A 27770-nucleotide genomic window follows, 5' to 3' on the forward strand; every position below is an offset into this window, starting at 1 on the left:
ATAAATCAATAAATATTTTTTAAAAATGTGTAAACCTTAAAACCAAAAAAAAAAAAACCCTGCACACCCCATCTCGATCAAGCGACCAAAGTTCCCCCACTGGAAATGGGACCGGTGGCCATCGTACGCCTTGTTGGCGGGGAGGGGGGGGTGGCGGGCAGCACACGGGGGGTTCTAGACCGCCGCCCTGAGGAAACATCACACACAGGCAACTCGGGGGACGTTTCCTGGCCCAGATGCTTCAAAACCATCAATGTCACGAGCGTCACAGGAAGACTGAGGGTCTTTCCTACTGGAGGTGGGGCGACCCCATGCAACCCCCCGGGTATGAAGTGTCACCGGGATGGTGGGGAGAGCAAGGGGACACCGGGGGTTCTTGGTGCTATTTCTGCAACTCTTCTGTGAATTTGAAATTGTTTCAAAATTTAGAAGTTTTTAAAAAAACTAAATGGACCATACAGTGATCCGACACAGGCAGGGCCCCGGGGGCTTCGCGGCGCTGGTGGGGACCAGCTGGTGCAGAGAGGAAGCTGCCAAGACAAGCTCCACGTACAGGGTTTGACGCAGCACAGTGTCTCCTTGCCGGGGTGGGGGGAGGGGACGCTCTCAGAAAAGGTGTGAGGCTCTTTTAAAAATCCTGCTGGTCGTTCTCTGGAGGCTCAAAGAGCAGGAAAAAAGGAAAAAGAAGATGATTTCACAGTTCCTGAGAACTCAGGCAAACATGGAGAATGCGCAAAACACTTAAACAATGGAAAGTCTCAGCTACCTTTCAATTTTTAGGCAGCTTGAAAGTCAAGCACAAAATGTCATTCTTCATCTTCGAACCCGTCCCTGCTCAATGGCCTGGACTTACACACTCTCCTGCGGCATGGCCGTCATCTTCGCCTGCAGGTCCCTCTCATTCCCCAGCTCTGAGCACAGGCGCTGGGATGCTGCCCTGCAGAGGGCAGGTGGGTCAGGGCCTCAGGGGCTGCCGGCCTTCAGGCTCAGCGATGCCTTCGCCTGACTTTTCGTCTAAACTGGCCAACTGGGAGGGCAGGGCTGTGGCCGAAGGAAGACTTCTCCTGGGCCCATTTCGGGGATCTGACCCCGCTCCCGCCCCCTCCCGCCCCCTCTCCACTGGCCTCTCATTCTTCCAAGGATGGGGAGCCAGCCCCCTGGTTGCCAGCCCCTCAGGAAGGACCCAGCACACTCACCTAACGACTAGAAGCATCTTGGGGGTCAAAAAGCCCCTGAGAGACCCTCCTGGCCGAGCCCACTCTGAGATCTACTTCATCTCCCTCTGCCCTCCTGGTCACCCAAGCCCAGTTACACTCTGAGGTGTAGCCACTTCATGGGGGTGCTCAGATGACCAGGGTGGGTGGGTGGGCACAGGACAGAGAGGTGTGCCGCCCCGCAAGACACCCCTCTAAGGGCAGGAGCGGGCGGGGCATCTCTCGGAGAGCGGCCTGGAGGGACACTGACCAGAGGGCTCTGGGCTGCAGGCACATGACCTGGCATCCTTGCCTGCTGCCCTGGGCCCTGCACTCACCGCCCCACCCCAGCCGTTGTGCCGCTGTCCCTACCACTCTTGTCCCAGCCTGCAGGTCCCCTCCTCAGGGAGGCCTCCCCTGGCCACCTGCCTCAAAGTGATCGCCCCTCCTGACTCGTGGCCACCTGACTCCTGATGTCCACTTGGGTTGCCCGATTCCCACACGGCCGGGAAGTGGGTCCGCTCCCCCGCGCCCGCCGGCCCCAGGGCCCCACCTCCGACCTACGTGTTACCGGCGGCTCCCTCCGCGGCCAGGCCGGCCGCCCCACTCTCCTGCTGCTTGGCGAGGGGCCCCATCCTCCGGAGGCAAGCACGCAGCTCCGCCCTGAAAGTCGGAGCCCACATCGGTAAACGGCTCCCTGCACCCCAGGCCCTCCGATCGGGGCGGGGCCGGCAGCTGGCACAGGCTCTCCTGCGGGCATCTCAAGCATTTAGGAGTAAAGTTTCACGATGTCATCAATTTGCCTTCAAGTTTCAACTTTTCTGTGTTTGAAATTTTTCTTCGCAGACATTGGAGAACACACTGCAGTGTCACCACCAATCGGACAGGAGTGGAGGGCAGCAAACCCCGCACAGATGGGCCCCGGCCAGAGCCCGGCCCGCCCCGCTCACCTCGTTTTCTGAATGAAAAGGTCTTTCTCTTCATGCAGCTGGTCTAGGTGGCTCAGGTCCCTCCGCAGGAGTGAGGCCTGCGTTCTGTCCTGGACGGCTGGTCTCTGCTTCCTCTTGTCTGCATCCTGCTCTTTCCCTGGACTTAACACGGAAAGGACGCCCGCTGCCATCCCGTGGGGAGTGCGTCCTGCCCCTCCCCCTCCCCCTGCCCTGGGTTAATTACCAGGAGCTTCCTGGGTCCGCCTTGTTCTCAGCCTCCCCAGGGACAGAGCCCAGCACAAACTCCGGATCCTCCAGTTCATCTGTTTCTAGAAATAGAGTGAGAGTTAAAACAACAGAATGCAGATGGAGACCTTCAAGCCTGAAGTTCCGGGGTAAATCCTGACACACGCAAACTGGGCAATGATGGGATGGCGGCTCAGAGCAGTGGTTCTCAAAGTGTGGCCCAGGGAACCCTTCCAAGGGGTCTGCAAAGTCAAAACTATTTTCATAATAATAGCAAAACACTATTGTCTTTCCCACCCTTGTTTCATGAGTGTAGAGTGGAGTTTTCTAAAGGCCACATGACGAGATATCAGAGCATACTAGTCAGAGGCAGACGTGAAATCCAGCTGCCTGCACTTAAACCAGGCTCTTCATGTTACATACAACAGGTTCATTATTGCCATTTTTTTTTTTTTTTTTTTTTTTTTTTTTTTGCGGTACGCAGGCCTCTCACTGCTGTGGCCTCTCCCGTTGCGGAGCACAGGCTCCGGACGTGCAGGCTCAGTGGCCATGGCTCACGGGTCCAGCCGCTCCGTGGCACGTGGGATCCTCCCGGACCGGGGCACAAACCCATGTCCCCTGCATCGGCAGGCGGACTCTCAACCACTGCGCCACCAGGGAAGCCCCATTATTGCCATTTTAAGCAATAACAAAAAACTGGGAAACTACAGTCGGCCACCGAACTTCAAAGTCTCAGCCATGTGGATCTTTCTTCTGATTAAACACAGAATAATATAAGCTACCTTTTTTGAGAAAAAATATGAGTTTAAAAGATGTAGTCTCTCTGGAAAAAGGAAATTAAAGGGCAACTATTAAGCACATTGTTTGTCTTCTGTGTGTTGAAATGTGTCTTATTTGTGAAAAGACCTTTCTTAATTACCATCCTCCGTGAGGGGGGCGTCGTCCAAAAGCTTCTTAGGGAACAGGCTGGCATCTTCTTCCATCTTGGGAGGCAGAAATTAGCTACAAAAATTTTTACAAAACGTAGATGACACATTTAAAAAAAACTAAAAAACCGGATTTCATAAGAGTTAACAATTTCTCTTGTAAAAAGACATTAAGAAAATGAAGAGAGGCCACAGAATCTGAAAAAAATATTTGCAGCACATATATGTAACAAAAGTCTTGTACTCAGATTATATATAAAGAACTCCTAAATAACAGCAATAGAAAGTCCAAACCCCGATTGAAAAGGGACAAAAATTTTAGAACAGACACGACAAAAGAAGACGCACGAGTGACCATAGGCTCATGGAACTTTGTAAACATCATTAGTCACTAGGGAATCAAATCAAAACCATAACCAGACACTACTACACATCTGTTAGAATGCCCCAGATCAAAAATACTAAATACTAAACCATAACCCTAGATGCTGTCAACATATACTAACCATAGGACCCAGAAATCCTACTGTGAGGTATTTACCCAAGAGAAACAGAAGTATGTCCACAAAAAAACTTGTACAGGAATGCTCACAGCAACCTTATTCACAACAGCCCAAAACTGGAAGCAATCCAAATGTCCATCATGATGAGAACGGATTCTGAGAAACAGATTCTGGCACATTCACACAAAGGAATAATAGTGATAAAGAGAACGGAGTCTGACGCACAGAGCACCACAGATGAATCTCAGAAACACCGCGTTACGTGCAGGAAGGCAGACACAGAAGAGCACGTATGAAGACCCAGAACAGGCAGGACTAAAGGGTGATGATGGAAATGAGGTGCAGCTTCTGGGTTAGAGGCCGGGGATGGGGACGGCCGGGGGCTACGAGGGACTGGGCGGAGGACGGAAACGGTCTGCATCTTGTTTTGGGTGGTGGCTACACAGGTGTCCACAAGTGTCAAACTCACACTGGTGAACATTTAATTTGTGTGTACATTACAGCGTGTACATGTTATCTCCATAAAATGCAGGCACAGAGTCCAGAGACAACTGCTAAGGGGTTTCAGAATATTCATTACAGTTTAATAATCATTTCGGGAACATTGGGAGATGCCTGTGTAGAACTTGGTACAGACGTTGATATTAAATGTTGATGTTATGGACGAGGTGCTGAAATTGTAGACCAGTTTGTTTTCATTGCTGAATTTAGCAACTGCTCCAGAATAAGTCACTGAAAAATATTTTCAAAACCTAATAATGTTTCCTTGATAAATCATTAATAACTCAATGCCAGTCATTTATTTTTTAAATGCTACAAAAAAAACCCTTTGTGCATTAAAGCCCCGAGAGGCAGAATTTTGAGGCATCTTGTAAAATACCAACAATATTCCTCCCAACTGAAGACACCTCTTAGTCTACCAGCCTGCGGACGGTGGATGCGGGACTTTCAGAAGATGCTTACAAAGTGGTCCAGCCTGTCCTGCCCTGGGCTCGTGAGTTCCATGCGCTCATCACATCGCGTACAAAACACAGTGTAACCAATGCCCCCCATGGGTGACACTCTGCTAAGAGGAGGGACGTCTCACGCAGCTCCACCTGCAGTGACAACATCAAACCACACACACTCGGAATGTCCAGCTGAAGACGCTGGTTCCAGAAAGGGAGTCCCTGATCCCCCTCACATCCTCACTAGAACAACCGTGGCAGGATTCAGTGTTTTCAGGACACAAGTCTACAAGGATGAGGCAGACGCGAGAAGAACAGAGGGAACACAACAGGACCCAGCGTGCGGAAGGGCACGCGTTGAGGGGCCCCAAGGCCCCGCGGGCATCGCACAACCTGGGGGTCAGGAGCCGGGCGCCTCTGACGTGCGGGTGAAGTGGGATCAAACACAGAGATTTGCTAAAATGTGCTTAAGAAGCACGTGGACCTTCTGTTTGAGAATTGGCTGGCCAGCATGCAAATAACCAAAAATGCTGGAAAAATTGTATTTTAATTGTCTTAAGGGTCTTGAAGAATTGACATTATGAAATTATCAGGTCAAAATCTAAGTGAAGACAAGAATACAAATAGATGAAGTGACCAAGCTGAAGAAAAGTATCTTATCAAATTAGATTTAAAAAACCACCAGCAACAAAAACAACAAAAATCTAACTTTTTACTATTTATTTTTTATTTTTAAAAAATTTATTTATTTTTAGCTGCACTGAGTCTTCGTTGCTGCCCGCGGGTTTTCTCCAGTTGCAGAGAGCAGGGGCTACTCTTCATTGAGGTGCGCAGGCTTCTCATTGCAGTGGATTCTCTTGTTGTGGAGCATGGGCTCTAGGCGCACGGGCTTCAGTAGTTGTGGCGCACGGGCTTAGTTTCTCCGCAGCATGTGGGATCTTCCCGGACCAGGGCTCAAACCCGTGTCCCTTGCATTGGCAGGCAGATTCTTAACCACTGCACCACCAGGGAAGCCCACTTTTTACTGTTTAAAAGAGAATTCTAAAGCAATAACGTACAGAAGCACTACATTTTCAGAGTCAGACAAAGATGGCCTATATAGAAACTGTAACAGGAAGCTGGTGGCGTTGTCTAGAAACAGACAAAAATACTTTAGGCAAAAAGCAGTAACAGCAGTAAGAGGGTCAGGTCATCACCAGATGCTCAGCTCACCAGGAAGATAAAACAGTGGTAAATCCACGTGTATTCAAACGCACAGCCACTAAATAGACAAAGCAAAGGCTGGCAGAACAAGGAGAAAGAGTCAGAAGTACAAACTCTAGCGGGAGATTTGAACACACCTCTCTCAGGAACTGACAACAAAACCAGGCAAAACAAGTCATTAATGACACACATGTAAACAACATCATTAACAAACTGAACCCCACAGACATACATAGAACAAAAACAACTATGGAAATTTAAGTGCTCCCTTAAACCATTACACAGAATATTTACAAAAACTATCTACTGGGGCTTCCCTGGTGGCACAGTGGTTGAGAGTCCACCTGCCGATGCAGGCGACACGGGTTCGTGCCCCGGTCCGGGAAGATCCCACATGCCGCAGAGCGGCTGGGCCCGTGAGCCATGGCCGCTGAGCCTGCGCGTCCGGAGCCTGTGCTCCACAACGGGAGAGGCCACAACAGTGAGAGGCCCGTGTACTGCAAAAAACAAACAAACAAACAAAACTACCTACTGTCCCCAAAGCAGGACTCAACAAATTTCAAAGAACTAAAATCATACAAAGCTTATTCTCTGACCAAATTAATCAGCCCAAATCAATAACATAGAGAAAAGCAGCCAAGATGGGGGAGTAGGAAGACCCCTGAGCTCACCTTCTCCCATGGACACAAAGAGAATCACCCTATTCACAGAGCAACTAGTGACGAGAAAGACCAGACGCTTAGAAGAGAAGACTGTCTACAACTGAAGATGTACGGGAGGACTCCCAACAGGCTGGGCAGGAGGGGTGGAGCTGCGGTGTAGTCAAGACCCAAACCCCCAGGTGGGTAAGCTGGGCACGGGAGGATAATCACAACCGCAGAGGTGTGCCCCAAGGAGTCAGGGCTCAGAGCCCCATGTCAGGTTCCCCAGCCTGGGGTCCTGCACCAGGAAGTCGAGCCCGAAGAACATCTGGCTCTGAAGGTGAGAGGGGCTTCCTTCCAGGGGAGCCAGAGGGCTGTGCAAAATAGAGACGCCACTCTTAAAGGACACAAATCCTCACGTGCTCAGGACCCAGGACAAAAGCAGGAAATTGAGAGGAGCCTGGGTCAGACCCACCTGCTGATCTTGGGGAGCCTCCTGGAGAGGCTGTGGGAAAGGGCAGCTCATCCGGGGACACAGACATTGGTGGCAGCTATTCTGGGGGCAGCTCGCTCTAACACAAGGACACGGGTGCTGCAAGCGCCACTTCAGAACCTCCCTCTGGCTTATTAGTGCCAGGACCTGCCCTGCATACCAGCCTGTAGGCACCAGTATGGGGATGCCTCAGGCCAAGCAGTGAGCTGGGCAGGGGCATAGCCCCACCTGCCAGTAGGCTGGCTGCCTTAAGACTTCCTGAGCCCACAGCCGCACCGGGACCTCGCGCTGTCCACCTGAGGGCCCAGGACCCAGTCCTGCTCACCACTGCCCAGTACCAGCCCCAGGACCAGCGTCACCCACTAGTGGGCAGCACCAGCCACAGGACCCCCTGGACCTTGGCCCTGCCCACCAGTTGGTTGATACTCCTACTCTAGGACTCCCAGGCCACTTACATCAATGGAGAGATCGTCCAGACAGAAAATCAGTAAGGAAACACTGGCCTTAAATGACACATTAGACCAAATGAACTTAATTGATCTATCTGGAACATTCCATCCCAAAACAGCAAATACACATTCTTTTCAAGTATACAGGAGGGCTTCCCTGGTGGTGCTGTGGTTGAGAGTCCGCCTGCCAATGCAGGGGACACGGGTTCGTGCCCCGGTCCGGGAAGATCCCACATGCCGCGGAGCGGCTGGGCCCGTAAGCCATGGCCGCTGAGCCTGTGCGTCCGGAGCCTGTGCTCCGCAACGGGAGAGGCCACAACAGTGAGAGGCCTGCATACCGCAAAAAAAAAAAAAAAAAAAAAAAAGCCAAGTATACAGGAAACATTCTCCAGGACAGATCACATGTTAGGCCACAAAACAAGTCTCAATAAATTTAAGAAAACTGAAATCTTATCAGGTATCTTTTATGATCACAATGCTATGAGACTAAAAATCAACTACAAGAAAAAAACGGCAAGAAACACAAACATGTGGAGGCTAAACAATATGCTACTATGCAACCAATGGATCACTGAAGAAATCAAAGAAGAAATTAAAAGAATACCTGGACACAAATGAAAATGAAAAGCAAATTATCCAAAATCTGTGGGATGCAGCAAAAGCAGTTATAAGAAGGAAGTTTATAGCAATACAAGCTTACCTCAGGAAACAAGAAAAATCTCAAATAAACAACTTAACCGAACACCTAAAACCTAACCCTAAGTAGAGAAAGCAGAACAAACAAAACTCAAAGTAGGACAGAAGTCATAAAGATCAGAGCAGAAATAAATGATATAGAGACTTTAAAAAACAATCAGAAAAGCCAATGAAACTAAGAGCTGGTTCTTTGAAAAGATAAACAAAATCGATAAACCTTTAGCCCAACTCATGAAGAGAAAAAGAGAGAGAGCCCAAATATAGGAAATCAGAAGTGAAAAAGAAGTCACAACCAGAAATATAGATCAATGGAACAGGACAGAAAGCCCAGAAATAAGTCCACACGCTTACAGTCAAATAATCTACAACAAAGGAGGCAAGAATATACCATGCAGAAAAGACAGTGTCTTTAATAAGTGGTGCTGGTAAAACTGAACAGCTACATGTAAAATAACGAAATTAGAACATTCTCTCAAAAATACACTCAAAATGGATTAAAGACCTAAATGTAAGACCAGATACTATAAAACTCTTAGAGGAAAACATAGGCAGGATACCCTCTGACATAAATTGTAGCAATATCTTTTTGCTTCCACCTCCTACAGTAATGAAAATAAAAACGAAATAAACAAATGGGACCTAGTTAAACTTCAAAGCTTTTGCACAACAAAGGAAATCACAAACAAAATGAAAAGACAAGCCACAGAATGGGAGAAAATATTTGCAAATGAAGCGACGACAAGGGATTAATCTCTAAAATATACAAACAGCTCATGCAGCTCAATATCAAAAAAACAAACAACCCGGGCTTCCCTGGTGGCGCAGTGGTTGAGAGTCGTCCTGCTGATGCAGGGGACACGGGTTCGTGCCCCGGTCTGGGAAGATCCCACATGCCGTGGAGCGGCTAGGCCCGTGAGCTGTGGCCACTGAGCCTGCACGTCCGGAGCCTGTGCTCCACAATGGGAGAGGCCACAACAGTGAGAGGCCCACATACAGCAAAGAAAAAAAAAACATAATAAAAAAATGGACAGAAGATCTGAATAGACACCTCTCCAAAGAAGACATAAAGATGGCCAAAAAGCACATGAAAAGACGCTTGACATTGCTAATTATTAGAGAAATGAAAATCAAAACTACAATGAGGTTATCACCTCACACCAGTCAGAATGGCCATCATCAAAAAGTCTACAAACAATAAATGCTGGAGAGGGTGTGGAGAAAAGGGAACCCTCTTGCACTGTAGGTGGCAATGTAAATTGGTACAACCACTATGGAGAACAGTATGGAGATTCCATAAAAAACTAAAAATAGAACTACCATACGGCCCAGCAATCCCACTCCTGGGCATATATCTGGAGAAAACCATAATTTGAAAAGATACATGCACCCCCAATGTTCACTGCAGCACTATTTAAAATAGCCAAGACATGGAAGCAACCTAAATGTCCATCAACATATGAATGGGAAAAGAAGATGTGGTACATATATACAATGGAATATTACTCAGCCATAAAAAAGGAATGAAATAATGCCATTTGCAGCAACATGGAAGGACCTAGAGATTATCATACTAAGTGAAGTAAGTCAGACAAAGACAAATGTCATATAATATCACTTATATGTGGAATCTTTAAAAAATGGTACAAATGAACTTATTTACAAAATAGAAGCAGATTCACAGACTTCGAAAACAAACTCAAGGTTACCAAAGGGGAAAGGTGGGGGGAGGGAAAAATGAGGAGTTTGGGATTAACATATACGCACTACTAAATATATACAATAGATAATCAACAAGTACCTACTGTATAGTACAGGGAACTCTACTCAATATTCTGTAGTAATCTATATGGAAAAAGAGTCTGAAAAAGAATGGATATATGTGTACATATATCTGAATCACTTTGTTGTACACCTGAAACTAACACAATATTGTAAATCAACTATACTCCAATATAAAATAAAAATTAAACTGAAAAAAGAAGTTACAACTGACACCACAGATATACAAAGGATCATAAGAGATTACCACAAAAAATTATTTAAAAAAAAACTCCAAACAAACAGAAGTCCAGGACCAGATGGCTTCACAGGTGAATTCTACCAAACATTTACAGAAGAGTGAACACCTAGCCTTCTCAAACAATTCCAGAAATTTGCAGAGAAAGGAATGCTTCTGAACTCATTCTACAAGGCCAGCATCACCCTGATACTAAAACCAGAGAACAACATCACAAAAAAAGAAAATTATAGGCCAATATCACTGACAAACATAGATGCAAAAATCCTTAATAAAATATTAGCAAACTGGGCTTCCCTGGTGGCGCAGTGGTTGAGGGTCCGCCTGCCGATGCAGGGGACACGGGTTCGTGCCCCGGTCCGGGAAGATCCCACGTGCCGTGGAGCAGCTGGGCCCGTGAGCCATGGCTGCTGAGCCTGCGCGTCCGGAGCCTGTGCTCCGCAACGGGAGAGGCCACAACAGTGAGAGGCCCACATACCGCAAAACAACAATAACAACAACAACAACAACAACAAAAAAATATATATATATTAGCAAACTGAATCCAACAATACATTAAGAGGATCATATACCACGATAAAGTGGGATTTATACCAGGGATGCAAGGATGTTTCAATATCCACAAATCAATCAATGTGATACATGACATTAACAAATTGAAGAATAAAAATCATATGATCGGGACTTCCCTGGTGGTGCAGTGGTTAAGAATCCACCTGCCAATGAAGGGGACACGGGTTTGAGCCCTGGTCCAGGAAGATCCCACATGCCTCAGAGCAACTAAGCCCGTGCGTGACAACTACTGAGCTTGCACTCTAGAGCCTGCGAGCCACAACTACTGAAGCCCGTGCACCTAGAGCCCATGCTCTGCAACAAGAGAGGCCACTGCGATGAGAAGCCCATGCACCAAAACAAAGAGTAGCCCCTGCTCGCTGCAACTAGAGAAAGCCCGCACGCAGCAACAAAGACCTAATGCAGCCAGAAAAAATAAATAAATAAAATTTTTAAAAAATCATGTGATCATCTCAATAGATGCAGGAAAAAGCTTCTGACAAAATTCTACTTCCATTTATGATAAAAACTCTCAACAAAGTGGGTATAGAGGAAACATACCTCAACATAATAAAGGTCGTTTATGACAAACCCACAGCTAACATCATTCTCAACGGTGAAAAGCTGGAAGCATTTCCTCTAAGATCAGGAACAAGACAAGGATGTCCACTCTCGCCATTTTTATTCAACATAGTTTTGGAAGTCCTAGCCACAGCACTCAGACAAGAAAAAGAAAAAAAAAGGATCCAAATTGGAAAGGAAGAAGTAAAACTGTCACTGTTCACAGATGACATGACATTGTACATAGAAAATCCTAAAGATGCCACCAAAAAACTACTAGAATTCATCAGTGAATTCAGTAAAATTGCAGGATACAAAGTTAATACACAGAAATCTGTTGCATTTATATACACCAACAACAAACTATCAGAAGGAGAAATTAAGAAAACAATCCCATTTACAATCCCATCAAAAAAGACTAAAACACCCAGGAATAAATCTAACTAAGGAAGTAAAAGACGTGTACTCAGAAAACTATAAGACACTGAAGAAAGAAATTAAAGACGACACAGGGCTTCCCTGATGGCACAGTGGTTGAGAGTCCACCTGCCGATGCAGGGGACACGGGTTCGTGCCCCAGTCTGGGAAGATCCCACATGCCGTGGAGCGGCTGGGCCCGTGAGCCATGGCCGCTGAGCCTGCACGTCCGGAGCCTGTGCTCCGCAGTGGGAGAGGCCACAACAGTAAGAAGCCCGCGTACTGCAAAAAAAAAAAAAGACGACACAAACAGATGGAAAGATATACTGTGCTCATGGATTGGAAGAATTAATATTGTTAAAATGACTATACTACTCAAGGCAATCTACAGATTCAATGTAATCCCTATCAAAATACCAATGGCACTTATCAATTTAAATAATTTTAAAATATGTATAGAAACAGAAAAGACCCCAAATAGCCAAAGCAATCTCCAAAGCTGGAGGAACCACACTTCCTGATTTTAAACTATATTCCAAATCTCCAGTAATGAAACCAGTATGGTACTGGCACAAAAATAGACACACAGATCAATAGAACAGAATAGAAAGCCCACAAATAAATAAATGTATATGGGAAATTAATCTACAACAAATGAGGCAAGAATATACAATGGGGAAAAGACAGCCTCTTCAATACATGGTTTTTGGAAAACTGAGCAGCTACATGCAAAAGAATTGAACTGGACTACTCTCTCATACTATATATAAGAATAAATTCAAAATGGATTAAACAGGACTTCCCTGGTGGCACAGTGGTTAAGAATCCGCCTGCCAATGCAGGGGACATGGGTTCGAGCCCTGGCCCGGGAAGATCCCACATGCCGCAGAGCAACTAAGCCTGTGCACCACAACTACTGAGCCCACGCGCCACAGCTACTGAGCCCGCATGCCACATCTACTGAAGCCCACATGTCTAGAGCCTGTGCTCCGCAACAAAGAGTAGCCCCTGCTCGCCACAACTGAGAAAGCCCGCACGCAGCAATGAAGACCCAACACAGCCCAAAAATAAATAAATAAATAAATTTTTAAAAAATGGATTGAAGGTTTAAATATAAGACCAGAAACCGTAAAAATTCTAGAAGAAAATATAGGCAGTAAGATCTTTGACACCGAACTTAGTAATAATTTTTGGATTTGTCTCTTCAGGCAAAGGAAACAAAAGCAGAAATACACAGATGGGACTATATCAAACTAAAAAGCTTTTGTGCAGCGAAGAAAACTATTATCAAAACAAAAAGGCCAGGGACTTCCCTGGTAGTACAGTGGTTAAGAATCTGCCTGCCAATGCAGGGGACACGGGTTCGAGCCCTGGCCAGGAAGATCCCACATGCCATGGAGCAACTAAACCTGTGCGCCACAACTATTGAGCCTGCGCTCCAGAGCCCATGAGCCACAAGTACTGAGACCATGTGCCACAACTACTGAAGCCCGTGTGCCTAGAGCCCATGCTCCACAACAATGAGAAGCCTGCGCACCATGACAAAGAGTAGCCCCTGCTCGCCGCAACTAGAGAAAGCCCGTGCACAGCAACGAAGACCCAACACAGCCAAAAATAAATAAATAAATAAATAAATAAATAAATAAATAAAAATTTTTAAAAGGCCATCTACTGAATGGCAGATGATATTTGCAAATATATCCAATAAGTGGTTAATATCCAAGATATATACAAACTCATACAACTCAACGTCAAGAAACTGAACAACCTGATTAAAAAATGGGCAGAGGATCTGAATAGATATTTTTCCAAAGAAGATATACAAACGCTGGCCGAATACGGAGGAAAGGGAACCTTCCTGCACTGCTGGTGGGAATGTAAATTGGTGCAGCCACTGTGGAAAACAGTATTGAAATTACTCAAAAAATTAAAAATAGAACTACCATATGATCCATCAATTTTACTCCTGGGTATTTATCAAGGAAAAAAACCCCAAAACACTAATTAGAAAAGATATATGCACCCTTATATTCATTGCAGTACTATTTACAATAGCCAAGATATGTAAGCAACGTAAGTGCCCATCAACACGTGAATGGATAAAAAAGATGTGGTATATATACACAATGGAGTACTACTCAGCCATAAAAAGAATGAAATCTTATCATCTGTAAAAATATGGATGGACCTCGAGGGTATTATGCTAAGTGAAATAAGTCAGATAGGGAAAGAGAAATAATGTATGATTTCACTTATATTTAGAATCTAAAAAAACAAAACAAATGAACAAACATCATAAAACAGAAACAGAGTCATAGATACAGAGAACAAACAGGTGGTTGCCAGAGCGGGTGGGAGTGAGAGGGGGAGAGAAATAGGTAAGAGATATCGGAAGGTACAAACTTCCTGCTGAAAAATGAACAAGTCACAGGGATGAAATGTACAGTGAGGGGAACATAACAATAACTATATAGTATCTTTGTATGGTGACCTATCGTAATGAGACATATCCTGTGATCACTTCAAAATGTATAGAAATATCGAATTATTATGTTGTGTAACAGGAGCTAACATAGTGTTGTAGGCTAATTATATTTCAAAAACAAACAAAATCATAGAAAAAGAGGTCAGATTTGTAGTTACCAGAGGCGGGGGATTGGGGAAGGGGGAATTGGATGAGGGCATAAAAACGTACAAACTTCCAGTTATAAGATAAATAAGTACTAATGATGTAATGTACAACATGATAAATGTAATTAACACTTTGTATGTTATATATGAAAGTTGTTAAGAGGGTAAATCCTAAGAGTTCTCATCACGAGGAAGAACTTTTTTCTATTTCTTTAATTTTGTACCTATATGAGACGATGGATGTTCACTAAACTTATTTTGGTGATCAGTTCATGATGTTTATATGTCAAATCATTATGCTGTACACCTTAAACTTATACAGTGCTGTATGTCAATTATATTCCAATAAGACTGGAAGAAAAAAATCAAATCAACAACTATAAATTCACCTTATTTTTTGAAAATAAGAAACATACTTCTAAATAACCCGTGGGCCAAAGAAAAAAATCATAATGAAAATTATAGAATGTTTTTAACTGAGTTATAATGAAAATATCATATATCAAACTGAGTGTAGCCAAGGTAGAACAGAGTGAATCTGTAATCCTAAATGCTCATATCAGGAACAAGACAGGCTAAATATTAATGTGCTAAACATCCAACTCAAGGGGTTATAAAGAGAGCTGCGATATAAACCCAAAGAAAGCAGAAGGAAGAAAACAAAAAAGATTAGAAATTAATGCTGCAAGACAAACATGTGATAGAGATGTTCCTCAAAGCCAAAAGTTTGTACTTTTAGAAGATTTATAAAACTGACAAATCTCTAATGAAACTGATAAATAAAAAGAGAAAGAACAAATCATCCATATAAGAAGAAAAGGGTCTCTAACTATAGATACTACAGACATGAAAAAATGTAAAAATGTCATGAACCACTTTACACCAATAAATTTGAAAATTTAGACAATGGACAAATTATTAGAAAAATATTACTAACCAAAATTGTTTCAAGAACAAAAAGTAAAAAACTTGAAAATTCCCACAGGCGTAAAAGAAATTCAATCAAGAGTCAAATATGGGGACTCTGGGAGGGCTCACACCAAGGAGTACTTCCCAGAAATGCTGCTGCCAGTGTCCTTGTCCTCACGGTGAGGCACAGCCAACCCCCACCTCTGCAGGAGACCCTGCAACACTAGCAGCTTCCATGGACCCCTGATTGTTGCTTGAGGAGAATTGCCCTGTGGATTTGACTGACGAACGATTGTGATATAAGCAGTTTCAGGTGACTGGCCCAGCAGGAGTGAGAAGAATTTATCTTCAGTATAAACTTTATTATTCCAGTGTCTCTTCATTTGCCTGGGAGGTAAGAATATTGAGACTCAAGGAGATTAAGCAATGGAGTATTTTCACTGCTCAAATGTAATGATGCCATGATTTTGATGGAGTGTTGACCACCCTTCTTACACTGCTTTCTTCACCCAAGTGCTAATTCCATCTTATGAGACGCTGTGTCCTTTCCTGGCTGAGGAAACCAGGAACTACAGTGAGGGCAGACAGCAGAAGCAACAAGAACTACAATCCTGGAGCCTGTGGAACAAAAACCACATTCACAGAAAGACAGACAAGATGAAAAGGCAGAGGGCTATGTACCAGATGAAGGAACAAGGTAAAACCCCAGAAAAACAACTAAATGAAATGGAGATAGGCAATCTTCCAGAAAAAGAATTCAGAATAATGATAGTGAAGATGATCCAGGACCTCAGAAAAAGAATGGAGGCAAAAAAATAAAATAAAATAAAAAATAAAACCAAAAAAAAAAAAAAAAAAAAGAATGGAGGCAACGATCGAGAAGATGCAAGAACTGTCTAACGAAGACCTAAAAGAATTAAAGAACAAACAGAGATGAACAATACAATAACTGAAATGAAAAATACACTAGAAGGAATCAATAGCAGAATAACTGAGGCAGAAGAACGGATAAGTGACCTGGAAGACAGAATGGTGGAATTCACTGCTGTGAAACAGAATAAAGAAAAAAGAATGAAAAGAAACAAAGACAGCCTAAGAGACCTCTGGGACAACATTAAACACAACAATATTCGCATTATAGGGGTCCCAGAAGGAAAAGAGAGAGAGAAAGGACCAGAGAAAATACTTGAAGAGATTACAGTCAAAAACTTCCCTAACATGGGAAAGGAAATAGCCACCCAAGTCCAGGAAGCGCAGAAAGTCCCATACAGGATAAACCCAAGGGGAAACACACCAAGACACATAGTAATCAAATTGGCAAAAATTAAAGACAGAAAAATTATTGAAAGCAGCAAGGGAAAAACAATAAATAACATACAAGGGAACTCCCATAAGGTTAACACCTGATTTCTCAGCAGAAACTCTACAAACCAGAAGGGAGTGGCATGATATACTTAAAGTGATGAAAGGGAAGAACCTACAACCAAGATTACTCTACCCAGCAAGGATCTCATTCAGATTCGATGGAGAAATCAAAAGCTTTACAGACAAGCAAAAGCTAAGAGAATTCAGCACCACCAAACCAGCTCTACAAGAAATGCTAAAGGAACTTCTCTAAGTGGGAAACACAAGAGAAGAAAAGGACCTACAAAAACAAACCCCCCAAAATTAAGAAAATGGTAACAGGAACATACATATCAATAATTACCTTATACATGAATGGATTAAATGCTCCAAGCAAAAGACATAGGCTTGCTGAATGGATACAAAAACAAGACCCATATATACGCTGTCTACAAGAGACCCACTTCAGACCTAGGGACACATACAGACTGAAAGTGAGGGGATGGAAAAAGATATTCCATGCAAATGGAAATCAAAAGAAAGCTGGAGTAGCAGTACTCATATCAGATAAAATAGACTTTAAAATAAAGCATGTTAGGGCCTCCCTGGTGGCGCAGTGGTTGAGAGTCTGCCTGCTGATGCAGGGGATACGGGTTCGTGCCCCGGTCTGGGAGGATCCCATATGCCGCGGAGCGGCTGGGCCCGTGAGCCATGGCCGCTGGGCCTGCGCGTCCGGAGCCTGTGCTCCGCAACGGGAGAGGCCACAACAGTGAGAGGCCCGCATACTGCAAAAAAAATAAAAATAAAAATAAAGCATGTTACAGGAGACAAGGAAGGACACTATGTGATGATAAAGGGATCAATCCAAGAAGAAGATATAACAATTATAAATATATATGCACCCAACATAGGAGCACCTCAATACATAAGGCAACTGCTAACAGCTATGAAAGAGGAAATCGACAGTAACACAATAATAGTGGGGGAATTTAACACCTCACTTACACCAATGGACAGGTCATCCAAACAGAAAATTAATAAGGAAACACAAGCTTTATATGATACAATAGACCAGAAAAATTTATTTGATATTTAAAGGACATTCCATCCAAAAACAGATTACATGTTCTTCTCAAGTGTGCACGGAACATTCTTCTGCAGGATAGATCACATCTTGGGTCACAAATCAAGTCTCAGTAAATTTAAGAAAATTGAAATCATATCAAGCATCTTTTCTGACCACAACGCTATGGGATTAGAAATGAATTACAGGGAAAAAAATGTAAAAAACACAAACACATGGAGGCTAAACAATACATTACTAAATAACCAAGAGATCACTGAAGAAATCAAAGAGGAAATCAAAATATACCTAGAGACAAATGACAATGAAAACATGACAACCCAAAACCTATGGGATGCAGCAAAAGCAGTTCTAAGAGGGAAGTTTATAGCTATACAAGCCTACCTCAAGAAATAAGAAAAAACTCAAATAAACAATCTAAGGTTACACCTAAAGGAACTAGAGAAAGAACAAACAAAACCCAAAGTTAGCAGAAGGAAAGAAATCATAAAGATCACAGCAGAAATAAATGAAACAGAAACAAAGAAAACAATAGCAAAGATCAATAAAACTAAAAGCTGGTTCTTTGAGAAGATAAACAAAATTGATAAACCATTAGCCAGACTCATCAAGAAAAAGAGGGAGAGGACTCAAATCAATAAAATTAGAAATGAAAAAGGAGAAGTTACAACAGACACCGCAGAAATACAAAGCATCCTAAGAGACTACTACAAGCAACTCTATGCCAATAAAATGGACAACCTGGAAGAAATGGACAAATTCTTAGAAAGCTATAACCTTCCAAGACTGAACCAGGAAGAAACAGAAAATATGAACAGACCAATCACAAGTAATGAAATTGAAACTGTGATTAAAAATCTTCCAACAAACAAAAGTCCAGGATCAGATGGCTTCACAGGTGAATTCTACCAAATATTTAGAGAAGAGCTAACACCCATCCTTCTCAAGCTCTTCCAAAAAACTGCAGAGGAAGGAACACTCCCAAACTCATTCTCTGAGCCCACCATCACCCTGATACCAAAACCAGACAAAGATACTACAAAAAAAGAAAATTACAGACCAATATCACTGATGAATATAGATGCAAAAATCCTCAACAAAATATTAGCAAACAGAATCCAACAACACATTAAAAGGATCATACACCATGATCAAGTGGGATTTATCCCAGAGATGCAACGATTCTTCAATATACGCAAATCAATCAATGTGATACACCATATTAACAAACTGAAGAATAAAAACCATATGATCATCTCAATAGATGCAGAAAAAGCTTTTGACAAAATTCAACACCCATTTATGATAAAAAACTCTCCAGAAGGTGGGCATAGAGGGAACCTACTTCAACATAATAAAGGCCATATACGACAAACCCACAGCAAACATCATTCTCAATGGTGAAAAACTGAAACCATTTCCACTGAGATCAGGAACAAGACAAGGATGTCCACTCTCACTATTATTATTCAACGTAGTTTTGGAACTCCTAGCCACAGCAATCAGAGAAGAAAAAGAAATAAAAGGAATACAAATTGGAAAAGAAAAAGTAAAACTGTCACTATTTGCAGATGACATGATACTATACATAGAGAATCCTAAAAATGCCACCAGAAAACTACTAGAGCTAAGCAATGAATTTGGTAAAGTTGCAGGATACAAAATTAATGCACAGAAATCTCTTGCATTCCTATACACTAATGATGAAAAATCTGAAAGAGAAATTAAGGAAACACTCCCATTTACCATTGCAACAAAAAGAATAGAATACCTAGGAATAAACCTACCTAGGGAGACCAAAGAGCTGTATGCAGAAGACTATAAGACACTGATGAAAGAAATTAAAGTTGATACCAACAGATGGAGAGATATACCACATTCTTGGATTGGAAGAATCAATATTGTGAAAATGACTATACTACTCAAAACAATCTACAGATTCAATGCAATCCCTATCAAATTACCAATGGCATCTTTTAAAGAACTAGAACAAAAAATCTTAAAATTTGTATGGAGTCACAAAAGACCCTGAATAGCCAAAGCAGTCTTGGGGGGAAAAAACAGAGCTGGTGGAATCAGACTCCCTGACTTCAGACTATACTACAAAGCTACAGTAATCAAGACAATATGGTACTGGCAAGAAACAGAAATACAGATCAATGGAACAGGATAGAAAGCACAGAGATAAACCCACGCATCTATGGTCAACTAATCTATGACAAAGGTGGCAAGGATATACAATGGAGAAAAGACAGTCTCTTCAGTAAGTGGTGCTGGGAAAACTGGACAGCTACATGTAAAAGAATGAAATTAGAACAGTCCCTAACACCATAAACAAAAATAAACTCAAAATGGATTAGAGACCTAAATGTAAGACTGAGCACTATAAAGCTCTTAGAGGAAAACATAGGAAGAACACTCTTTGATATAAATCACAGCAAGATCTTTTTTGATCCACCTCCTAGAGTAATGGAAATAAAAACAAAAATAAACAAATGGGACCTAATGGAACTTAAAAGTTTTTGCACAGCAAAGGATACCATAAACAAGACGAAAAGACAACCCTCAGAATGGGAGAAAATATTTGCATATAAGTCATCGGACAAAGGATTAATGTCCAAAATATATAAACAGCTCATGCAGCTCAATATTAAAGAAACAAACAACCCAATCCAAAAATGGGCAAATACCTAAAAAGACCTTTCTCCAAAGAAGACATACAGATGGCCAAGAAGCACATGAAAAGCTGCTCAACATCACTAGTTATTAGAGAAATGCCAGTCAAAACTACAATGAGGTATCACCTCACACCAATCAGAATGGGCATCATCAGAAAATCTACAAACAACAAATGCTGGAGAGGGTGTGGAGAAAAGGGAACCCTCTTGCACTGTTGGTGGGAATGTAAATTAATACAGCCACTATGGAGAACAGTATGGAGGTTCCTTAAAGAACTAAAAATAGAATTACCATATGACCCAGCAATCCCACTACTGGGCACATACCCAGAGAAAACCATAATTCAGAAAGACACATGAGGGCTTCCCTGGTGGCGCAGTGGTTGAGAGTCCGCCTGCCGATGCAGGGGACACGGGTTCGTGCCCCGGTCCGGGAAGATCCCACATGCCGCGGAGCGGCTGGGCCCGTGAGCCATGGCCGCTGAGCCTGCGTGTCCGGAGCCTGTGCTCCACAACGGGAGAGGCCACAACAGTGAGAGGCCCGCGTACCACACACACACAAAAAAAGACACATGCACCCCAATGTTCACTGCAGCACTGTTTACAACAGCCAGGTCATGGAAGCAACCTAAATGCCCATCGACAGACGAATGGATAAAGAAGTCATGGTACGTATATACAGTGGAATATTACTCAGCCATAAAAACAAATGAAATTGGGTCATTTGCAGAGACGTGGATGGATCTAGAGACTGTCATACAGAGTGAAGTGAGTCAGAAAGAGAAAAACAACTATCGTATATTAATGCATGTATGTGGAACCTAGAAAAATGGTACAGATGAACCGGTTTGCAGGGCAGAAATTGAGACACAGATGTAGAGAACAAACGTATGAACACCAAGGGGGGAAAGCGGCAGGGGTGGTGGTGTGATGAATTGGGAGATGGGGATTGACATGTATACACTGATGTGTATAAAATGGATGACTAATAAGAAAAATAAATAAATAAATAAACATTTAAAAAAATTTAAAACAAAAAATTCAAATATGTTCCCACCAAGAAAACTCTAGGCTCCGAGGCTTCCCTATTAAGGTCCATGAAACATTTGAGGTTCAAAATGTTCCAGTTTCACACACTTTCTTCCAGGAAAGAGAACCAGAAGGTCCACTTCCTGGTTTGTTTCGTGGAATCACTTAACTTTTGCTACGAGAGCCTGGCAGTGAAAACAGGGAAAGGAAAATCACAGACCAGCCTCACTCTTGAGGTGAAGTGCCACCAGGCTAGAGCCAGCAACACGTAGACAGGATGACACATCACGACGAAGACGGATTTGCTTAGCGTTAGAAATCAAGTCAACTCACCACACGAACAGACCAGAGAAATATACAATTGACTCAATGAAGAAAAAAACACTGATGAAATTCAACATCCCACTTACACTTTTTAAAAATGTAGCGAACTGGCGTTAGATTTCTTTAATGTGATAAAGAATGTCTGCCAACAATAATCCACAGGAAGCGTCATACTTAATCACAGCATTATTAAGACCTCCCTGGCGGTCCAGGGGTTAAGACTCCGCACTTCCACTGCAGGCGGCGTGGGCTGGATCCCTGGTCCCTGGTCGGGGAGCTAAGGTGCCCGCACGCCGCTCGGCGTGGCCAAAAGAAAAAAAATCATAAACATTAAAAGCATTTCCTTTAAGACTGAGAACAAAACAAGGATGCTCTCTGAAGCCACTGGGTCTCCTGACTGGAACAAGGAGAGAAGAAAGAAATACAAGGCATGAGGAGTGGAAGGGGAGACAGTTGTTTCCAGATAACACGACTGTGCATGTAGAAAATCCAAACGAGTATAGAGATAAATTGTTAATGTTATCGAGACAATTTAGTAATGTTGCTAGATATAAATTCGGTAATAAAAATCAATGATATTCCTATTTACCAGAACAAATAATGGGAAAATAAGATTTGGAAAACTTATCATTTACAATTACACCAATGAATATGAAGTACTTGGGAATAAATACAACAAAAAAGCAGCAAGACCCCCGATGAGAAAATGATGAAGCCCTGTCAGGTGGCGTGAAATGAGACCTAAATAAAGAATAAGTGGAGGGCTACCCTGGTGGCGCAGTGGTTGAGAGTCCACCTGCCGATGCAGGGGACGCGAGTTCGTGCCCCGGTCCGGGAAGATCCCACATGCCGCGGAGTGGCTGGGCTCGTGAGCCATGGCCGCTGAGCCTGCGCGTCCGGAGCTTGTGCTCCGCAACAGGAGAGGCCACAACAGTGAGAGGCCCGCATACCGCAAAAAAAAAAAAAAAGAAAAGAAAAAAGAATAAATGGAGTCAATGACCCAGTTTCTTCAACAAATGGATGCCTTGGGGGGAAAGGGAAGGGGAGCTGTTTTGAATGTAAAAGCCGTGAGAGACAAGTCAACCATATGCAAGGGGGGGTTCCTGTTTGGAACCCGAATCAAGTGAGAAACTGTAAAAGACATTGCTGAGGTAATGCGGGAAAATGAACACCAAGTGGTGGTAGATTTTATTAAGAAATCAATGCTAACCTGGCTGGGGTTGATAATGAATTTGTGGTTATGCTAAAAATAAGTTATTTATCAGTTAGAATTGTGTACTAAAGAGTTTACGGATGAACTATTACACCCGGGGTTTTCTCTAAAATACATCAGCCAAGCGCTCCAAGTGAGGACCAGTAGAAGCACCAGGATTGATTCGATTCTGGTGACCACTGAAGGGGGGCTGGGCGCCCGACAGTTCACAGGACCACTACTTGGTGAGTTTGCAATTGTCCATAACAAAAACCTAAACAAGAATAAAACCAATATAACTAAATCAATGGAGAGGTGAATGTTCACGTGATGGACACTCAATGTGGCCAGGATGCCAGTTCTCTCCAAATTGCTCCACAGAGGCACTAAAAAAAACCCAAACTCCGACAGGGCAGTGTGTGCATGTGTGTGCAAGAGGCGGGCAGGGAATGGACATCTCAGTCCACATGCTAAGAAGCTGGGTGTCCACCTCGGAAATCAGTTCCTTGGGGGCCAAAGACTCATAAGTGAAGAGCAAAACTGCTACAGTGAAGGCGGAGGGGCCTTCATGCCTTCAGCTTTTCTTAAACAAGACATCAAAACATTAAGTCACAAGAGGAAAAGCTGGTGGAGCCTCGTACACTTAAAAACTTTGGTTCAGGGCTTCCCTGGTGGCGCAGTGGTTGAGAGTCCGCCTGCCGATGCAGGGGACGTGGGTTCGTGCCCCGGTCCGGGAAGATCCCACATGCCGCGGAGCGGCTGGGCCCGTGAGCTATGGCCGCTGAGCCTGTGCGTCCGGAGCCTGTGCTCCGCAACAGGAGAGGCCACAACAGTGAGAGGCCCGCGTACCGCAAAAAAAAACCCAAAACAAAACAAAAAAAACTTTGGTTCAGGTGACACCCTAAGGAGAGTTTAAGAAAAACTACGGATTAGAAGATAAATGCAACACATTTCCCAAAAGGTTTACCATCAACACATGTAAGGAACATCCATGGCTCAACAGAGAAGATGGGCAGTCCAACAGCAAAATGGCGAGACTAACAGGCAGGTTACAGGAAAGGGCGTCCAAATGGCTTGATTCATGCCTGTTTTCCTGGCATTATTAATAGTGCTCCCTGTAACTCTTTTTTTTTTTTTTTTTGCAGTACACAGGCCTCTCACTGTTGTGGCCTCTCCCGTTGCGGAGCACAGGCTCCGGACACGCAGGCTCAGCGGCCATGGCTCACGGGCCCAGCCGCTCCGCGGCATGTGGGATCTTCCCGGACCGGGGCACGAATCCGCGTCGCCTGCGTTGGCAGGCGGACTCTCAACCACTGCGCCACCAGGGAAGCCCTGCTCCCTGTAACTCTTAACAGAGCCCCGGCTAGATGACGAACTGTTTCTTGGTGATAAACCAAACAACGTTGCTCGACCTCCTTTGTAATCAGGGAAATGCAGAGTAAAGCCACATACTATTATTACACGGCCATCAGGCTCGGTAACACATTACGAGCCTGAGTATACCAGGTGCCACCAAGGACACGAAGCAGTGGGAAGGCGCACACCCTAACGCTGGGAGTGAAAACTGGGGCAGGTGCTTTGAGAAGAGCTCAGCATCATATCGTACAGTTAAACATACACACGCCCTCTGCACTGGCATCCTGTTGCTGCTGTAAGAAACTGCCACACACTCAGGGACTTAACACAGATGTATTAGCTTACAGTTCCAGAGGTCAGAAGTCTGAAATGAGCCCCACTGGGCTAAAATCAAGGTGTCGGCAGGGCTGCCTTCCTTTCCGGAGGCTCTGGGGGAGGGTCCGTTTTCTTGCCTTTTCCAGTTTCTAGAGGTCACCCACGTGCCTCGGCCAAGGCCCCACCCTACCAAATTCAAAGCCACTAATGTCAGGTGGTCTTTCTCGGGCTGCTTTCTTTCTGGCTCTCCCCCGCCTCCCTCTTCCACTAGGAGGGCCCTTCTAGTTGCGCTGGGCTCACCGGGATAATCCAGCACAATCTTCCATCTCAGAGTCGGCTGACTAACAACCTACATTCCCAGGGCCTGTAACCTAACACATTCACGGGTTACAAGGGTCAGGACATGGCGGTCTCTGGGGGCCATTATTCTGTCTACCACGCCCTCTGACTCAGCAGTTCCTCTCCTAGGCGTTTACCCTACAGAAACTTAGATGCTGTATTAGTTTCCTGGGGATGCCATAACAAAGTACCACAAACTGGCTGTTTTAGAACAACACAAAAGAATTTTCTCATAGTTCTGGAGGCCAGAAATCTGAAATCAAGGTGCCAACTCCCACTGAAGCGCTAGGGAAGGATCTATTCCAGACTTCTCTGCTAGCTTCTGGTTCCCAGGCTTGTGGCAGCGTAACTCCAATCCATGTGACAGTCTCCCTGTGTGCGTGTCTACGTCCAAATTCCCGTTTATAAAGATGTCTGTCATATTGGAGGAGGGGCCACCTTCCTCCAGTATGACAGCGTCTTAACCAATTACATCCCCAATGACCCAATTTCCAAATGAGGTCATATTCTGAGATACGGGGGTTAGGATGTCAACATATCTTTTTTTTTTTTTTTGAGGAGACTCAATTCCACTCCTAACACACATAAATACCAGGAGGCACAACGAGACCCCAGTGTTCATAAGAGCAGTAGCTACGGAAACAACCCACAGCCATCAGCAGCAGAACAACCATGGGAGCCACACTGTGGTGAGCTAGGTGGTGATGGAGGTGAGTGACCCACAGCTCGGGCAGCAGCGTGGATGAGTCTCTTACACACAACTGAGGGAGGAAGACACAAGCACAGGCTGCTTTTCTTCGCCGCTTCCGCCCCAGGTGGGCCTGTGAAACAGGGTCCACAGCGGCCCAGACTGGGTGACAGAGCCTGAGTGGAGGAAGGCAGTTAGTCCAGTGTCGGGTATGAGAGCCCAAGCGGGGGGCGGGGAGAGGGGGTAGGTGTCCACTGCGTGCACCACTGGCTCAAGCCTGGAAGGGATGACATAGCTTCAGAGCCTCAAAATACTGCCCAACAAAATACTGGTCCATTACAAAGGGCAAGGCAACTTCCCAGGCGAGATGCTGGCACATACCACTTTCCTCAAGTGATCAAAGCAAACTCGTCACTAATGTGACCAATGGACCACTGTGAGCCACCTGACAGGATGGAACGAGCAGAGAGTGACACGTGGCGTCACTTCTGTGACTTCCCTGCCAAAGACGCATAATGGGAATCTGATCACGAGGAAACATCAGACAAACGCAAACAGAGGGGCTTTCTACAAAGTCACTGGCCTAATCCTTCCAAAGTGTCAGGGTCACGAAGCCAAGGAAAGCCTGATGAATGTTCTGGAATGAAGGAGACTAAAGAACCACGATGACTGCTCAGTGCAGTGGGGGGTCCCAGACTGGACCCTCTCGGGTTTGTGACTCTACGGGATCTTTGATGGTCGTGTGTGGTTACACTGGAGATCGCCCTTATGTGTAGGAAATGCACACGAAAGTATTTGGAGGTGACGGAGCATCACGCAGGCACCTTACCCTCAACTGCTCCAGGAAACAAGTTTTTTACGCTGAACTTGCAACTTTAACATAAATTTGGGATTGTTTCAAAAATTAAAAAAGAATATATACAGCATTTTCCCATTTATATAAGGTTTAAAAACAGGTGAAACAATTATATTGTTTACAAACGGTAAAACTAAAGAAAATCAAGGAAATCAGAATCAGAAAGTCAGGCTATGGTCACCGGGGAAGGGTCTGCGTGGGGCAAGGGGGGGGATAGGTTGACTTGGGGTGCTGACCAGGTTCTATTTCTGGACTTGGGTAGTGACTAGTGACGCTGGCTTTATAACCAGTCCTTCAGCAGCACCTTGTGAGCGTACTCACCAACGGTCTGCAGGGATAACCTATCAGGGAATTCTTTGGACTGTGGGTACCAGAGCCGGTCCGCCCATCACCTACTTCAGTACTTGGCTCACGGCAGATGGTCAAGGAGTGTTTGCCAGATACATAATGTGAGCACGTAAAACGAGTATGCGTTTACGGGAAACAAATAATAGAGATTTCCAGAAACAGGTAACCGTTAAAAACCAAACTGAGATGACCTCGGAATTCCTTTCCTCTGCCCGGACCCTCAGAGTCCCCTCTTCTTACCAGCCGGGCTGACCCCTCGAGTTTTGCTCAACGGTGTCCTAGATGTGAAAGGACAACATCGCAACGTCCGCGCGGAGCCGGAGCAGAGCTCAGAACCCAAGCTGAACGGCACCCTGGGGTCCCTGAGACCGGTCAGGGGCGACCCCCACCCCCCGCACTAGCACTTATTTGTCGGGCAGAACTTCCACGATGAAGGCGCTGATTTGTGCCTGGGGTGGCGGCTAAAGTCCCCGACCCAGCCCCAGGCTCCGGGGCCAAGGGACCCACCTCTCAGCCGACCTGCCGGTGTACGAACGGCGCGCGCTCCGGGCGGAGAAGCTGCTCGGCTGCGGCTGGCTGCGCGGTTTGGAGCGGGCAGCTCCATGGCAACGGACGGCTCCACCGCGGTGTAGGGGTGCCCGAGCCCCCCTTCCCAACTCGCGCAATGGCTCGGTCCGGCGGCGCGCCCCCGCGCAGGCGCAGTGAGGCCGAGGCGGCCACTTGCGCCCCGAGCGCGGGAGGGAGGCGGGGGCTCGCTGCTCCGGGGCGCCGGGACCCGGGCGCTGGCCGAGGCCGAGGCCGCGAGCGGAGGTTCGCGGGGGCACCCGGGCCGTGGCGGAGGAGACCAGCGCTGCTCGGTGGCTCGAACGGCACGCCAGGTTGCCTCCCCTGGTTTGGGCCAAGC

At 44.9% G+C, this 27770-nt stretch overlaps 1 protein-coding gene across 1 annotated transcript in view; it reads right to left on the reverse strand.

The window, feature by feature from the left end:
- CFAP74 (cilia and flagella associated protein 74) overlaps window positions 1-27440 on the reverse strand; it is a 75867-nt gene extending 48427 nt beyond the window's left edge. Inside the window, 7 exon segments of the mRNA XM_060079318.1 lie at window positions 854-924; window positions 1569-1591; window positions 1747-1856; window positions 2144-2284; window positions 2367-2451; window positions 3288-3370; window positions 27374-27440. Coding sequence (XP_059935301.1) covers window positions 854-924; window positions 1569-1591; window positions 1747-1856; window positions 2144-2284; window positions 2367-2451; window positions 3288-3351 — 494 coding nt within the window. The 5' untranslated portion in view covers window positions 3352-3370; window positions 27374-27440.
- Window positions 27441-27770: the final 330 nt, after the last annotated feature.

The sequence above is a fragment of the Mesoplodon densirostris genome, chromosome 2 (assembly GCF_025265405.1).
Source record: "Mesoplodon densirostris isolate mMesDen1 chromosome 2, mMesDen1 primary haplotype, whole genome shotgun sequence".
NCBI lineage: Eukaryota > Metazoa > Chordata > Mammalia > Artiodactyla > Ziphiidae > Mesoplodon > Mesoplodon densirostris.